Below are 17,181 nucleotides of genomic sequence, written 5' to 3' on the forward strand. Positions count from 1 at the left end.
TCATTTATCTCACCTCAGACCCTTAATGGAGACAGCCCAGGACTCTGAGCCCAAGAGCCCTGAGAAAGCAACACTTCTCCCTGTGCCCTCAGTCATCCTTCTGGATAGCAGCCCCTCTGGAAATTCAGCCTAGCCACTGCTCCTGCAGGTGCTATAGTCACAGATAATGAAGACCCAGGAAAAGAAGTTCTTGACATCATCAACTGGTCTAACACCAGAAACGGATATGATTTTATCAATCAAAATGATGTTATAGAAGAGGCAGCACCAACCTCTTTGCCTTTGCAACTGTCTTACAAAGGAAACCTTCCAAATGTCTCCTACATTAGAAAATGAGCTCCAGAGCAGAGACTGTCTTCCTTCCCCATTTTTATCCTTAGTGCTTTGCACATAGTAAATACTTAGTAAATGCTTTATCATTCATTTGTTAATTATTGTTAATGGCTTAATCCCCTATTCTGGTGTGTTCTCCTCAATATCAATTACCACTGATTAGTGCCCCAGTATCATTTAACAAAAGAATACCAATTAGTTTTTAGAGAAGGAATATTTGCTGTGAATATATAGCAAGAACAGAGGCGCAAACACATTCCTCTGAGCCAGTACGTATACTCTTTTCTATACCATCTTAGTCCCTGGGGACAGTGGGCTCAAACTTGAAGAAATTTTAATAAAGCATTTACCCCCACCAAGTTCACTTCCAAATGTGGAAGAGTGGGTGGATGAGTTGGCATTATTCCCTTTTGGCTACTTTTCTTCTACTGCCATTTTGGGTGAAGGAGATCACTTGATTCAGTTGTACAAAAAAATCTCCTACATATTCCAGCTCTGGGACCTCTGCTGGCTCTCAACATCATAGTTTTGCCAAATACTCCTCCCCTGATGAGCAAGAGAGAACAAACGCAAAGAGACAGAAAAAGCCAAGCCATAGACCATAGTTGTGGTGGGGAGAAAAAAGTCCAAGGTCCTTCTCCCTACTCAGAGGCTTACAGTGGTACTCCCTTAAATGCAGCCAGGAAACAGATGAAATCAGCTGGTTAGTTCCTTTTGTAAGCCTTTTCAGTTCAACAAGCATTTGCCATGCATCTTTTATATATCAGGCTTGGTTCTTGGCAATTAGGCTACAAAATATCAAAATGAGACAATCTCCTCCCTCAAGGGGCTTACATTCTACCCATTGTTCTTAATGGCTGTGCTCAACTAGATTCATCTATGTAGGACCTAGAGGAGTAGGTATTGAAGGTAGAAGTTTTCACATGTTTTATACAATAGATACATGCCAAAATAGGCAGACTTGGAATGAGGAGTCCTGTATTTGGAGCCAGAAGCTGTGAATTTTTGCTACATATTACCTGTGTGATGTTGACTGAGTCACTTTCTGGGCCTCAGTTTCCTTCTCTGTAAAATGAGAATGTTGGGGACAGCTAGGTGGCAAAGTGGATAGAGCACGGGCCCTGAAGTCAGGAGGACCTGAGCTCAAATCCAGACCAAACACTTGACACTTACTAGCTGTGTGACTCTGGTCAAGTCACTTAACCCTAATTGCCTAAAAAAAAAAAAGAATGTTGAACTAGATGACTTCAAAGATCATTTCCTTCTCTAAATCTAGGCTTGCCATGTTGGGGGGTGGGGTGGGTGTAGCCCATACCTTGAAATCTGTAACTGTTAATTATTGGATTAAAACACCTTCTGATTTTTATGATTGCTATAATCAATATCATTAAACTTTAACACACATGACCTATTTGAATTTAAATCAGACGAAAGCTGTATGAAAATAATTTTAGAATTCTTTTTGAGACACCACTTTCTTCTGGTTTTCCTCCTACCCATCTGACTACTACTCCACTATTGCTTTTTGCTGGATCCTCATCCAGATCAAATTATTTTATTTGGTGATCACATTGGCATGGAGTTAATTGCAGTCTCTATGCTGCTGATTCTCAGGTCTGCCATTCCTGGCCCAATCATTCTGCTGACCTCTAATCTTGTATCTCCAACTGCCCTTCAGACACCTCAAAATGGATGGCTGGTAGACATCTTAAACTCAATATGTTCAGAATAGAACTCATTGCCTTTCCCCCTAGACCTTTTCCACTCCTACCTTCCCTATTGCTATAGAGGGCAACACCATCCTCCCAGGCCTACTTGGCTCACAACTCAGGAGTCATCATGGACTCCTCACTATTTCTCATCCCCCCATATCCAAGCTGTTGTCACAGCCTGTCCATTTCACCTTTGCAGCGTCTCTCCAATGCGTCCCTTTCTCTCCTCTGACACTGTTACATCTCTAGTGTAGACCGTTATTACCACACACCTTGATTACTTAAATGGCCTGCTGGTGGGTCTACACACCTCAAGCATCCACTCCAATCCATTCTGCTACTAAAGTGATTTTCCTAAAGTGCAGGTCCAATCATGTAATTCCACTACTCAACACACTCCAGCGACAGCCTATTTATTGCCTCCTGGAGCAAATACAAATTGCTCTATTTGGCATTCAAAGTCCTTCATGATCCAGCCTCCTCCTGCCTTTCCAATTTTCTTACACCTTACTTCCCGCCATATACTCTTCGATCCAGTGACACTGGCCTATTTGCTGTTCTATGAACAAAACGTTCCATCTTTTGGTTCCAGGTATTTTTTTCTGGCTGTATCTCCTGGAGTATTCTCCCTTCCCCACTCCAATGTCTGACCTTCCTGGCTACCTTTAAGTCCCAACTAAAATCCCATCTTCTACAGGAAGCCTTTCCCAATCCTTCTTAACTCCAGTGCCTTCCTTCTGTTAATTATTTCCTATTTATCTTGTATATAGTTTGTTTTGCACATATTTGTTTTCATAACGTCGCCCTCATTAGATTGTGAGCTCCTTGAGAACAGTGACTGTCTTTTGCCTTTTTTTGTATCCCTAGCACTTAGCACAGTGCCTAGCATATAGCAGGTGCTTAAAAAATGTTTGATTTGTTAATTGACAGTGAAGGGGAGTAGGGGCCATTGAAAAAAGCAGTGAATTCACAGCAACATCAGGGAGTTTTCTAATCTGAATGCTCTTCCACTGAGCAATGGGAAAATACTGATTCTTTATCACTTATAAAAGAGATTCCGGGGTCCTTTTGAACAGTGTATCCAAAAATGTTTCCAGAGACTGCATAGAATGAGCTATTATTGTCAGTCAGACATTTATCCTTCTTGTACTTCCTTTGTAGTTAACAGTCAGTGTATACACAAAAAGTAAATGTGCTATAGTTGATAAGATGAACTTTGGGACAGGGAAAGCTGGCTTCAAACCCTAGCTCTGTTCTGGCAAGTCATCAAATGTCTCTGAGTCTCAATTTCCTCATCTGTAAAGTGGGAATAGCAATACATGCAGATTTCTTTTGAGGCTCAAATGAGAAAATGAGGCCCCACATTTTGTTCAAATGAATGAATTTATGCCTATGAAGTGCTTTGCAAACCTTGAAGCACTATATAAAAGCCAGTTACAATATTGTTCAGAAGACTTCTATATGGAGGGGAAGATGAATGAAACAGATTGTGTCTCAAGAAAAGAAATGTCATGGAAAAATGTTTTGCTCACACTCTTTAGTATGAGCTCACCTAACTCTGGGAAAATACAATCTTCCTCTCAAAGTTCTCTTTTCAATAGGACAATGGAGAAGAAAACAGAATTATCTGACTGACAGAACCACAGGGTTATGCATTATGAGTCATGTGAAAAAAAAAACCCAACCCCAAACCCCAGATCCTAGCATTCAGTTAAATAGGAATCCAACCAATCCAGAGTTTTATTAAACACAACATTGACACCAGGAGAAAGTGCAAACCTTGCCCAGGAAGGAAAGCTGCCAGGAACACAGTAATTCTCTGGCTTTTTCTCTGGTATTCATAAATTTTATTCTCTACAAATGTCAGCAAGTCTCTGAATGGTTGTTGAAATTCAGAATTGGAAATATTCACAGCTGGATGGTGAAATAAACTAGGAGTTACCAGATGTTGGCTAGGCACATTCCATTATGACCCCATTCACATCTGTCTTGACCTTTTTGGAGGCAGAATGATGCATTGCCCTTTTTTCTCCTTCATTTTGTTCAGTCCGCACTGAATCCAGTTCAACATACATGAAGAGCAGCTTTGTGGAAGGCTCAGATACAAAGACAATGTGAAATAGTTACTGCCCTCAAAGTACTTACATTCTTCTAATGTGGAAAAAGAGGGAGCCAAGTAAAATGGGGAGACTAGTTATGTGACAAGGGGAGGAGTCAAAGCCAGTGTCTCTACCTCTAAATCCCAGGCTCTTTCTATTATTCCTTTCTTGAAGGGGTTCAGATTTGCAGAGGTTAGCTGTCTCTGAGGAGTGAGTATGCCCTTGTACATCTCTCCTCTACTCAGAGAAAGCCACAACACACCCAAGTTTAGAAAGAAGAAAGAGAACCCAATATCTGAATCTGAAAATTTTATTTAAAATGTTTTTTCATTTTATATCACTTCCATTACCAGATAGGTCCCTCCCTCCCCTATTTAGAGAACCACTCCTTATAACCAAGAAAAAAAGCAGAAAAAAAAATCAGCCAAATTCACTGGTACATTTTTTCATATGATAGGATATGCAGTCTTCCACACTTATGTACCACACCTCTACAAAGAATTACATTTTCATATTTATTCTCTGGAAACAACTTTAGTCATTGTAATTAAAGTTGTTAAGGGTTTTAATTGTTGCCATCATTGTTGTTTCCAATTACATGGATATAATTATAAATATAATTTTCCTGATTTTGCTTATTTCCCTCTGTATCTGTTGATATAAATCTTCCTGTGGTTCTCTGAATTTTTCACATTTATTGCTTCTTATAGTAAGGAAATATGCCATTACATTTATATACCCCAATTAGTTTTGTCATTTTCCGTTGAATGGGAATCTACTTGGTTTCCAGATGAATTTCATTTCATTAATAATCTTAGAACGTCCATTAGGCCCAGTCTCAGAACCAGAATCTCTACCTCTCAAATGCATCATATGACCATAAAATCCCAGCACCTTCCACAGAATGGACTCAAGGATGAAATGGTGAGGCAAGAAGTTTGGTACCATGGAGAAACCTCTTATTCAGTCTTTTTCCTTCCTTTTGTTAAATATTCTTTTCCCCCACTCTGCACTCTCCCCATTTTCCTCTTAATCCCATCAAACCAAGTCCAGCCTTCTCCTCTAGCATCTAATCTAAGGAAGAAATAAGTGCTAGAACTAGATTTTTATAATTGCAGAGTAAAGGTGAAAGGATTCTTCTTTGCAGAGGTGGGGGACAATGGGTATGGAACATTGCATAAACTGTCAGACATGGCTGATATGCTGGTCAGTTTTACTGAAGTGGCTCTCTCTCTCTCTCTCTCTCTCTCTCTCTCTCTCTCTCTCTCTCTCTGTGGTACAAAGAATGACTTGTTGGATAGGGATAGGGGAGGGATGCATTTAGAAATGAAGGGGATGAAAATTAAAAAATATAAAAAAAGCATTAAATGAACAATAAAAAAGAAAGTGGAAAGCCCCAACAAGCCCTTTTGCAAATGATCTCACCAAGACTAGACACTTGAGTGTCTTGTGCAACTGAGGCAGCTGCACTTGTCTGGATTAGAAGAGGCTTCCAAGGATTTGAGCACAATCCTTTCTCCTTCTTGCACAGCCAGGGCAGGATTCACATGAAAGGAAGCCATCTCTGCAAGAACAAGTGTCATTAATGCTGAGAAGATCATTTTATCTCATCGTCTCATCTCATGTCATCTCATTATCTCATCTCATGTCATCTCATTTTGTATTATTATATTACATTATATAGCATCAAGTCATACTGTAGTATATCATACCATGTTATATTATTTTATATTGTTATGTTATAGTATAATATATTGTATTAAATTATTTGCATTGTTTTACTATAATTTTTGTTATTTTATCAATACATTTTGCTTTTATATCACTTTTATTTTTAAAAAATCCACACCTTTTTCCTTATCTAAACAGCCATTCCATATAATACACTTTTAAAAAGGGGAAAAAAAAGTTCAGCAAAACCAGCCACCCATTAATTAAGCCTAATATTATGTGTATTATTCCAAATCCATGGTTCCCCGTCCTTGTAAAAAAAAAAAGAGTGAAGGAATAAATTTTCTTACCTTTTCTTAGGGACAGACCAACATTATGATCACACAACATTCAGCTGGTTGTTGTTTTAGTTGTTTCTATTTACATTATTGTAGTCATTATATACATTGCTTTCCTGCCTCTGCTTACAGTTATTCTGTATCAGCTTATGTATCTTTCCCTTTTCCTCTATATTCTTCCCATTCATCATTTTTTAAAATCACAACAATATTTCATCACATTCAGCTAGATGGCATTGCAATGGATGAAATGTTAGTCTGGAGTCAGGAAGACCTGAGTTCATATTCGATCTCAAACACTTTCTAGCTGGGTGACCCTGGGCAAATCATTTAACTTCTGTCTGTCTTAGTTTTCTCAACTGTAAAATAGGGATAATAGTAGCACCTACCTTGGAAGGTTGTTGTTAGGATCAAATGAAGTAATATTTGTAAAGTGCTTAGCACATTATCTGGCACATAGTAAGCACTTAATAAATGCTTATTTAATCTATTCCATCCATTTATATGCCACAGTTTATTTGGCTATTCCTTAATTAATAGATATCTATTTTTTTCCACTTATTTCCAACTACAGGAAGTGCTACTGTGATTATTTTGGCATATATTGAACCTTTTTTTTTTCTACACTTAACCTCCTTGCAGCATATCTGTCTGTGGGGGTCTCTGAATAAGATTTTATGAATACTGTGTTCATTCTCTTCTCAAAATTCTAAATTGTTTTCCAGAATGGTTGAACCAACTTATAGTTCCACCAAGAGTGCATTCGGGAGCCTGTCTTTCCACAGTCCCTCCAGCATTGACTCTTTCTATCTTTACTAATTTGCGAGGTTTCCCAATAAACATTTATTTGCATTTCACTTACCTACGTTGATTTGGGAACATCTGATTGTTGGTAGATTACAACTCTTCCTTTGAGAACTGTTTGTTTGTCCATATACTTTGATCACTTCTCTACTGGAAAAGGCAACACTGAGATGTTCCTCTTTCTGCATGTATCCTTAGTCAGTTAACAATCACTGATTGAGCAATATGTACATGGACTCTGCTAAGTGCTGGGAATACAAAGAAAGGGGGTGGAAATGATCCCTGAATTGAAGGAGCTCAAATTCTCACGGGGGAAATAACCTCAAACACTATGTACATAAAGATGCAGGCAGCTAGGTGGCATTGCAGAGTATACAGTGCTGGGCCTGAAGTCAGGAAGACTCATATCCCTGAGTTCAAATCCTGCCTCAGACCTAGTAAGTGTGTGACCCTGAGTAAGTCACTTCACCCTGTTTACCTCAGTTTCCTCATGTGTAAAATGAGCTGGAGAAGGCAATGACAAGCCTCTCCAGTATTTCTGCCGAGAACACCCCAAATGGGGTGATGAAGAGTCAAATTAAACTGCAACACATACATAAAGATATATACAGTATAAGTGTAAATTAATCTCAGAGGGAAGGCATTAGCAGTGGGTGAGATGGGGACAGACCTCCTGTAGAAGAGAAGATTTGTGCTGTCTTGAAGGAAGCCAGGAAAGTCGGAAGGAGGAAATGAGAAGGAAGATAATTCCAGGCATGAGTAACAGCCTGTGAAATTGCACAGAATTGGCAAATGAGTTGTCTTATGCAAGGAACATTGGAGGCCATTGTCATTAGATCTTAGAGTTAAGTACATAGAGGGTATTATGGTGTAAGAAGACTAAAAAGGTAGGAAGGGGTCAACTTTTGAAGAGCTTTAAATGCCCAACAAAGGAATTGATCTTGGAGGTAATAGGGAATCTAAGGCTTTTATTAAGTAGGGGAGTGACACAGTCAGACTTGTGCTTTAGGAAATGGACTGGTGCTACGGGAAGGCTGGATTCCAGAGGGGAGAGACTTAAGATAGGGAACTCAATCAGCAGGCTAGTATGACAGGCATAAAGTGATGAGGGCCTGGTGGCTGTGTTAGGTCAGAGGAAGGGACTTCGAAAAGAGATGTTGTGGTGGTAGAACAGACAAGATTTGCCATCAGACTGGGTGTGTGGGGTGAGTAAAAATGAGCAGCCACAAATGATAGGGGAGTTCTAAGCCTGAGTGACTGGGAGAGTGGAGGTATCCTGGGCAGTAAGAGGCAAGTTGGGATGAGGGATGATTTTGGGAGGGAAACAAATGAATTGTGTTTTATATATGTTGAGTTTGAGTGCCTCCACGACATTCAAATTCAGATGTCCAAAAGACAAATGGTGTTACAAGCCTGGAGCTCAAGCAAAAAGAATAGGGCTGGTGTATAGATCTGGGTCCTTCTGCACGGAAATGAGAATTTAACTCATGAGAGTTGAGGCAATTATTGAGAGAGATAGGTAGACTGCAGAAGGGATTCCTAACCTTGGGCAATCTGGTGAAGTCTATGGATGCCTTCTCAGAGTCAGGTTTTTAAATGCATAAAATAAAACTCATAGAGTTACAAAGAAAAGAAATTACATCAAAATAGGGTTATCAAAATACATTTTAAAAATGTGTTTTCAGACCCTAGGTTAAGATCTGCTGGTATGGAAGGAAAAGAGAAGTCAAGAATCACAGGACAGATTTTTGGAGAACACCTTAGTGGGCCTCCTTGAATGAAGGTATAGAAAATAAGACAGAGAAAGAATGATTAGACAAGTAGGAAGAGAAACAGGAGAGAACATTGTCACAAAAACCTGGAGAAGATAGAGTATTCTGGAGGAGGGTGATTGATAATGCTGAAGGTGGCAGAGAGATCAAGACACATGAAGATCAAGAAAAGGTCATTGGATTTGGCAATTAAGAGATCTTTGGTAACTTAGAGAATGATTTCAATTGAATGATGAAGGTGGTAGCCAGATAGCAGAGGGTTTAGAAGAGAGGGAAAGGAGAGGAAGTGAAGGCACCAACTATAGATTTTCTCAAGGAGTCCAGCCACAAGGGAGAGGAGAGATATAGGACACTAGCTGGCAGGGATGGTTGCCATATCTGAATTATGTAAAGGGAACATTTATAAAATTAGCATTAGGAGGCTTTCCTATAGGCACAGTCTTATTTCTAGGGCTTTCATTATCAAATATTATTCACATTATTAGATTTTTATCATCACTATTGGAGGCAGAAAAGGTGCTGAACTTCAGAAGACCTGGGTTCAGATTCTATCCACTTCAGGTACCTTAAAGGATCACAAAACTAACCCTGCTAGGTCATCCAAAGGTCATCCAGTCCAATCCCATCATGTTATAGATGAGGAAACCGAGTCTCTGAAAGAGGAAGCAACTTGTCTAGGGCAGAGCCAAGAGTTGACCCTGCAGCCTCTGGCTCTAAATCTAATTAATGTTCTTTTCACTGCCCCATACTACCAAGCATGGTTGAGTCACTTTAACCTCAATTTCTTCATCTACAGAATGGGCAGAACAATATGTTTATCATTCACCTCACAAGATGGTTGTGAGACAAATCTTCCACAAATCTTGAAGGGTTATGAAGTTGGGAGTTACAATTAAATGGTAAATGGCTTCTAGAAGCTATGAGAGGGTACAGTGGATAGAGTGCTGGACCTGTAGTCAGGAAGATTTGAATTCAACTCTGGCCTTAGACACTTACTAGCTTTGTGACCCTGATCAAGTCACTTAACCTCTGTCAGTCTTGGTTTACTTAACTGTAAAATGAAGAACATCATAATAGCCCCTAACTCCTAGAGTTGTCATCAAATGAAGTAATATTTGTAAAGTCCTTGGTACAGTGCCTGGCACATAGTAGGTGCTAAGTAAAGGCTTCTTTCCTTCCTTCTTTATTTTCCCAATGTGGGGTCAATAACATCAATCAATCAACAATCATTTATTAAGTGCTTATATTACACAAGACTCTATTCCAGATGTTGGGAATTCCAAGGAAAAAATCAAACCACCTCTGCCCTCAAGGTACTTACATTTGATCAGAGGAGACCAAATATGCATATGTTGCAATATTAAAATCAATACAAAATAGATACATAGTGATGGGGCAGAGGCATGAGCAGCTTGAATAATCAAAAAAATCAAGTAGACTGAGCTTCTTCAACTGATTCTTGAGGGAACTTAGGGGGACTAAGAGTATGGATAGATGCAAGCTGTCAGTTGGGTTTGATGAAATTCAGTTTGATTTTCGGTGGTTGGGTTGAATGAGTGAGTCTTTTTGGGGGGGGGCAGGGGGAGGGGTGGATGGGTCTGGTAATTAGAAGACCTAGACAGCTGAATTGAATCAGTCAATCAAGAATATAAACAAAGTGGAAGCATGTCTTAAATCAAATGGAAAGGAATAAATGTTTTGATCACTAAATAAAGACAGATGATGGTGCATAAGAAATATTATGATTGGTTGAAGGAATCAGACACACCTCTGTGTCTATTTATGCATGGCAAGCTGGTCTACTGTTGGAGGAGATCCAGCCAAGCCCTGAGAGAGGATTCCTTGGAAGGAGGAGAGACTATGTGATTTTGGAACCTTCAGCAAAGTCATCAGAGGTCCCACCAGAGACTAGAAAGAATAACAGTGGTGACCAGAGGGACAGAGGCTGAAAACAGAAGTGTCTGTCGATAGATAATGGCACTTCATAGAGTGAGACCTTTCATGGCAGGTATGGGCCCTAGAAAGGCAAGCAGAGAGCTATACTTTAGAAGAATTTCACGAGGCCTCTATGAAGGAATACAAAAGGGCTCCCAGTAACCAGGAGCTGTGGATTACCTGCTCTTCTGCCACAATGGCTCCCTTCATGTGTGTTTCAATGTAACTGTACAAGAAATTTAAGGCCAAACTCCCCATGGTCCTTGTGTATGCAAGAGGAGGGTATGTCCCTGATTTGGGGGTTGGAATGGGGGGAGGGAGTTGTTTCTGTAGCAAGTAAATATCTTTCCTAAAAGCCATTAAAGTCTGGTTTATAATCACTGAGAAGCACACTGGTGGGGGCTTGTGAACAACAGGTAGGAGAAGTCCCATCAATCCTTGGGATCGCTCCAGAACTATTAAGGAGTAGTAGTTATTCACCAGCCAGGAACCTGATGTACTAATTGGAATGGGAGTTGGAAAAAGAGCCCTGAGGGATAGGGTCTGTCAAAACCTGTTTATAATTTTTGGACCTCATTTGGAGTTTTCTTGGCAGAGATACTAGAATATTCCTTCTCCAACTCATTTTACAGATGAGGAAACTGAGGTAAATAGGGTAAAGTGACTTGCTTATGTGAACAAGTCAGGGGTCACACAGCTGAGTGTGAGTAGCTGAGGCCAGATTTGGACTCAGGTCTTCCTGACTATAGGCCCAGTGATCTATCCACTGAATCACCTAGTAGCCCATGCTAAAACTGCATGATACCAGTACAAATCAAAACAACTCTGAGGTACTACATCACACCTGTCAGATTGGCTAACGTGACAAAACAGGAAAGTGATAAATGTTGGAGAAGATGTTGGAAAATTGGAATGCTAATGTATCGTTGGTGGAGTTGTGAACTGATCCAACCATCTTGGAGAGCAACTTGGAACTATGCGCAAAGGACTATAAAAATGTGCATACCCTTGTCTCAGCAATGCCACTCCCTGGGCTATATCCCAAAGAGATCATAAAAATGGGAAAAGGACTCACGTGTACAAAAATATTGATAGCAGCTCTTTCTGTGGTGGCAAAGAATTGGAAATTGAGAGGATGCTTATCAATTGGGGAATGGTTGAACAAGTTGTGGTATATGAATGCAATGGAATACTATTGTGCTAGAAGAAATGGTGAGCAGGCCGACTTCAGAAAAAACCTGGAAAGACTTGTATGGACTGATGATGAGTGAAGTGAGCAGAACCAGGAGAACATCGTTCATAGTAACAGCCACATTGTGTGATGACTTATGTTTATAGACTTAGCTCTTCTCAGTAATGCAAGGATCTCAGACATCTCCAAAAGACTCATGATGCAAATGCTATCCACATCCAGAGAAAAAACTATGGATATCCAAATGCAGATCAAAGCATACTGTTTGCTCTTTTTATTTTTTTAAATCCTGTTTTGTTTTGTTTCTTCTTTCTTGTGGTTCCTCCTATTGGTTCTAATTCTTTCTTACAACATGACTAATGTGAAACTATGTTTAATAGGAATGTATATGTAGAGCCTCTATCTGATTGTACACCATCTTGGAGAGGGAGGAAGGGAGATGGAAAGAGAAAATTTAAAACTCAAAAGCTTATGGAAGCGAATGTTGAAAACTAAAAATAAATAAATTAATAAAAAAAATGCATGATACCAAATAACAAGTATAACTTTGTCTTTTGCTTTTCAAACTAGAAGGTTGGCTTTGGGGTCTTAGGGACCTGGGTTCAAGTCACACCTCTAATCCATCCATGCTGTGGGACCATGTGCAAGTCACCATACCTCTCAATGACCTAGGCAACTCTAACTCTAAGAGTAGATGTTGATCTGCATTGGTGATGGAAGTTTACATACCAGGAGTTCCCTGCACTGATGCATTCACAGTCTCAGATTAAAAAAAATTTTTTTTCTCTATCTCTGTCCCCACTTTGATTCTCAGCCAGCCCTTTCCAAAGCTCACTCAAAGGGCAAAGCTTACCCTGTCAAAAATATAACTGTAGTAGATAAAATGATTTTTCCCCTTTTCCAAACTGAATGTAGCTTCTTTTTTTCAGTGATGCTTCACTTTTCTTTTTTAATTAATTTATTTAGTTTTGGTTTTGAACATTCAATTCCATAAGCTTTTGAGTTTTAAATTTTCTCCCCCTCTCTCTCCTCCTCCCTCCCCAAGATGGTATACAATCAGATATAGGCTCTACATATACATTCCTATTAAATAGTTTCACATTAGTAATGTTGTAAAGAATTAGAACCAATTGGAGGAACCACAAGAAAGAAGAAACAAAACAAAAGAGGATTTTTAAAAAAAGAGCAAATAGTATGCTTTGATCTGCATTCAGACTCCATAGTTCTTTCTCTGGATGTGGATAGCATTTTCCATCATGCGTCTTTTGGAATTATCTTAGATCCTTGCACTGCTGAGAAGAGCTAAGTCTATCAATATAGTCATTGCACAACATGGCTGTTACTGTGTACTATCTTCTCCTGGTTCTGCTCACTTCACTCACCAACACTTCACTCACTTTTCAACCACACATTAGGAAAGACCTGGTTACTGCTCCTCTGGAAAGAGACTCAGTTGAAGGCCGTTAGAAGTCCTTAACAGCAGAGCTGGGCACTGCCCCTCTGAGGCTTCTTGAGAAGCTGAGCAAAAAAAAAAAATGAGTTACCAGTTAGAGACTTAAAGTTTCTGCAGTATTACTGGAGGCTTTAGGACAGGATTGGAAAAAAACAAACAAACAAACAGACAAACCTGAAAGTGAACTTCTTTGTCATGATTTGTTTCCCTGGACTGCAGAGTGAAATTCTTTGGCAGAAGGAACTCTCGGGTTTTTGGGGAAAGATCCCAAACCACTCTTTTCGTTTTGTCTCTTACCATCTGAAGAGATCTTGGAAGGTTGTAGGCTTAAGCATCTGTTATCTTTGCGTTGTTTTCTTCATTCTCATCACGCCACTTTGTTTCAAAGATATACAAAGATACTGCTGCAATGGAGTGAAGGTCTTTGAAAGCTTTCATAGCACCTTGGAGAACATCTAACCCAACTCAGGTGTTTTATAGGTGAGCAAAGTGATGGACACAGAAGATCCTAAATCATGGATAAAGAGTTGGAAGGCACCTTGCATGCCAGCTAGTCTGATTCTCTCATTTTACAGAAGAGGAAGCTGAGGCCAGACAGGTTAACTGAATCTGAACACGATCATGCATTTGTCATTCATTTGCGAAGCACCTATTGTGTGACAGACACTGTGTACTAGGCACATGGGATATAAGGGAAGCCCTCACCCTCAAGGTGCTGATATTGCTACACAGTTTTGAGCAGCATTTCTTGCCCTAACCTCATCCCCCAGTTGTTGCAGCTGTTTCACTTTTATCTTTCTATGACCAGCCCCTTGCACAGAGCCTGGAACAGATGTGAAAGTCCTTAATCAATGATTGGTGATTGATTGGATGTAGCGGTAGTTTTGAAGTTCCACTTCCGGTGTCACTTTCCCTATACCCCATGTAATTGAGAAATTATGCGGAAAATAGCTCCCCATGAGATCTCAGAGCTGTAACTTGGGGGGCAGTGAAACTCCTCTCCGGACAACTTGTCACGCCCCAAGGGAAGTTTTGTGTTTTTGGAGTCTGAGCTAGGGCAGAAGAACTTGAAGCAAACCAGAGCCCAGGGGACTGAAAGACCTCCTCTCTCTCTGCCTGGCCCTCCATTCCCTGTCCCAGATGGTGCAGGATGTCCCCGGATGTATGCCCGTGAGTGTTGGAGGTGTGAGCGCCAGTGTGAATTAGAGGGGAAGCGTCAGCAGTGTTAGAGGTCCCCGCTGCGCTCCGCTCGTCAGGCTGGCTCCCCGGAGGAGGTGAGGGAGCCGCCAGCAGCTGCAGCAGCAGCAGCAGCAGCATTTGGCGCCCTGCTCCGGCCTCCCCCGGGCTCCCCCGGGCTCCCGGGCCGGGTACAGGAGCTGGGCGAGCCAACACTCCTCCCGCGCGCTCTGGAAAGGCTCCATCCGGATTGTCCCGTTTGTGCATATGTGTGCGTGCGTATCTCTGAGTGTGCATGTGTCTGAGTGTGTGCGCGCCCGCAAGTGTTTCGCTGGCTCCCAAAGAGTTGTCAGGAAGTTTGGGGGGAGGGGCGAGCCTGGCGCCCCGGCCTTATAACGGGCCGTCGGGGGTGGCGGAGGCGGCTGCGGCGTGGAAGGGGGCCGCTCCGTCTCCAGCTCCCGGACTGCCCCCGAGGAAGCCCTCGGCGGCTGCGCCATCGGGCTGCCCAGCCCTGTGTCCCTGGGCGCAGAGCGCGTCCGTCGGCGGCCGGCTGGCCGGCTGCGGGGCCATGGAGCCGCTGGTGCTGCTCGGTGCTTTGGCCACGCGGCTGCTCTTGGCGCTTCACTCGCTGGTGGGCGTCTGGCGGGTGACCGAGGTGAAGACCGAGCCCCGTTTCTGGCTCTTGGCATTGCTGCATCTCCCGCTCGTCCTGGAGACGGCGCTCACGCTGAAGAGGCGCCGAGGCCGAGGCTACCCCGGGTGAGTCCCCGCCGCGCCGCTGCGCCCCTCGATGTCCTCCGCAGCTCCCACTGCCCCCGCAACGGCCGTCCCCCCGGGGCCTCCCGGACCAGCCCGCCCCCCTGGGATGGGAGCCTCCGCGGCCAGCCTGAGAAGGCAAAGGGGCGCAGAGACGCGGCTGAGCCATTGCCCGTGCCGCGCATCCCTGGCTCCCCCACGTCACTCCCGCATCGCCGCTGGGGACTCAGGGGCGCAGGACGGAGCTCCCGGACTCAGGCTTGCGAATGCTCCCAGGAGGCCAGAGGGGAGCAGTGACCCTGCTGCGGGGAAAGGGTCTTGTTCTGTCCCCGCTGCAAGAAGAGGAGGGGTTGTGTGTTCTTGTTTTCTAAGTTTAGGGCTCTCTCTCTCTGTCTCTCTGTCTCTCTGTCTCTCTGTCTCTCTCTCTGTCTCTCTCTGTCTCTCTCTCTCTCTCTCTCTCTCTCTCTCCCTCCTTCTCCCTCTCTTGCCTCTCCCCATTTTTTTCTTCCCTCTTTTCTCTCTCCTTTCTGTCATTCATTTCTTTCCTTTCTTCCTTTCTCCCTCCGCCACTCTCCTCCCCTTTCCTTTCCTTCTTTTTCTTTCTCCTTTTTCCTCTCTACTCTCTTCTTCCTTTCTCTCTCCTTTCTTCCCTCTTTTCTCTTTCCCCTCTCCTCTCTTTTTTCTTTTCCTCCTACCCTTCTTTCTGCTTCTCACTTTCTCAGTCTTTTTTTGTCTTTTTCACAAGCTATCTCTTTTTTTCTTTTTCTTTTTCCACCAGCTCTCTCTTGAATCCCTTCTTCCTTCTCCCTTGAATTCTTGCATACCAGCCTAGTTTCAGGAAACCGCAAAAGGAAAGCATGTGCTTTGAGGAAGTAGCAAGGGTTAGAAAGTCGAGTCAGGGCAGAAGCAGATTCCTCTGCTGGGCACTGGCCATCCCTGGCTTCCCTGTGACGCTCTCTGGGGACTAGGCATCCGGTCCCTTTGGAGATTGCTCGGGAATTTTACTTGGCTTCTCCCCAGTTAGTCATAGCAGAGTATCTTAGGTTCTCTATGCTTTACTATCCTCCCTGGTAAGCTGGGGTCTCCTTTCCTACCATTAAGGCTCCATCCTGCCATATATTCTGCTCCTTCCAACTTGACCAAAATGCTTGAATGGGAGTGAATGAGCTAAGAGCGAGTTCTTCAGCTGTTTACATGCCCCCTACCCCTCATCTATTTTAATCCCAAACTTTTTCAGGGTCTTAAATTGCCTACCATTTCCGATGATTTTTATTTATATTTTTAAACTAGAAAAATCATATAGTCATAGCCCTGTTTCTGTCATGTGGATTGGCTTTTAAATATTTACTTTTTTAAAAATTTCAAAATGCAGAAGCCATGGATGGACTCTCAGGGAATTCCCAGAGTTCTGGCTTTTACATTTTGAAATAAAAAAAGTAAACATTTAAAAGCCAATGCACATGACAGAAAGAGATTAGAAGAGAATGATTGGTGAATGTATTTATTTGGTTCATTGGGATGGCAGGTGTGGCATAGTGGAAAGTGGGTAGTGGCCTGGATTTGGAATTACAGGACCTGGGTTTGAATTCTATTTCTGCCCCGTGCTAGCTGTGCCTCTTTGAATAGGTCACTGGGCTTGTCTGAGCCTCTTTTTCCCTCATGGGTAAATAAGGGTGCTGGACTTGATAATCTCCAAGTCCCTGCCAACTTGGAGTCTATCATTTCTTTCTGTGGTCTTATTTTTGACAACAAGGTGCCATCCCAGGCCATTTTCAAGATTTAAACTTGACTTAATACTGTGGTGATCAGAACTTCCTTTCTAATGCCAGTATGGTGTTACATTTTGGTCTGCCCTAGCTGAAATGTCATAGGCATAGACCTCAGGGGGGTCAGAGAGTTCATTTAGTTGAGCCTTCTCATTTTATCAGTGAGGAAACTGG

At 42.2% G+C, this 17,181-nt stretch overlaps 1 protein-coding gene across 1 annotated transcript in view; it reads left to right on the forward strand.

Moving 5' to 3' along the window:
* Window positions 1-15,053: 15,053 nt before the first annotated feature.
* Window positions 15,054-17,181, forward strand: part of TMEM26 (transmembrane protein 26) — a 59,372-nt gene continuing 57,244 nt past the window's right edge. Inside the window, exon 1 of the mRNA XM_027840663.1 lies at window positions 15,054-15,244. Coding sequence (XP_027696464.1) covers window positions 15,054-15,244 — 191 coding nt within the window. The remainder of the gene's footprint in view (window positions 15,245-17,181) is intronic.

Source organism: Vombatus ursinus, unplaced genomic scaffold (assembly GCF_900497805.2).
Source record: "Vombatus ursinus unplaced genomic scaffold, bare-nosed wombat genome assembly UNPS02014847.1, whole genome shotgun sequence".
Taxonomy (NCBI): Eukaryota; Metazoa; Chordata; class Mammalia; order Diprotodontia; family Vombatidae; genus Vombatus; species Vombatus ursinus.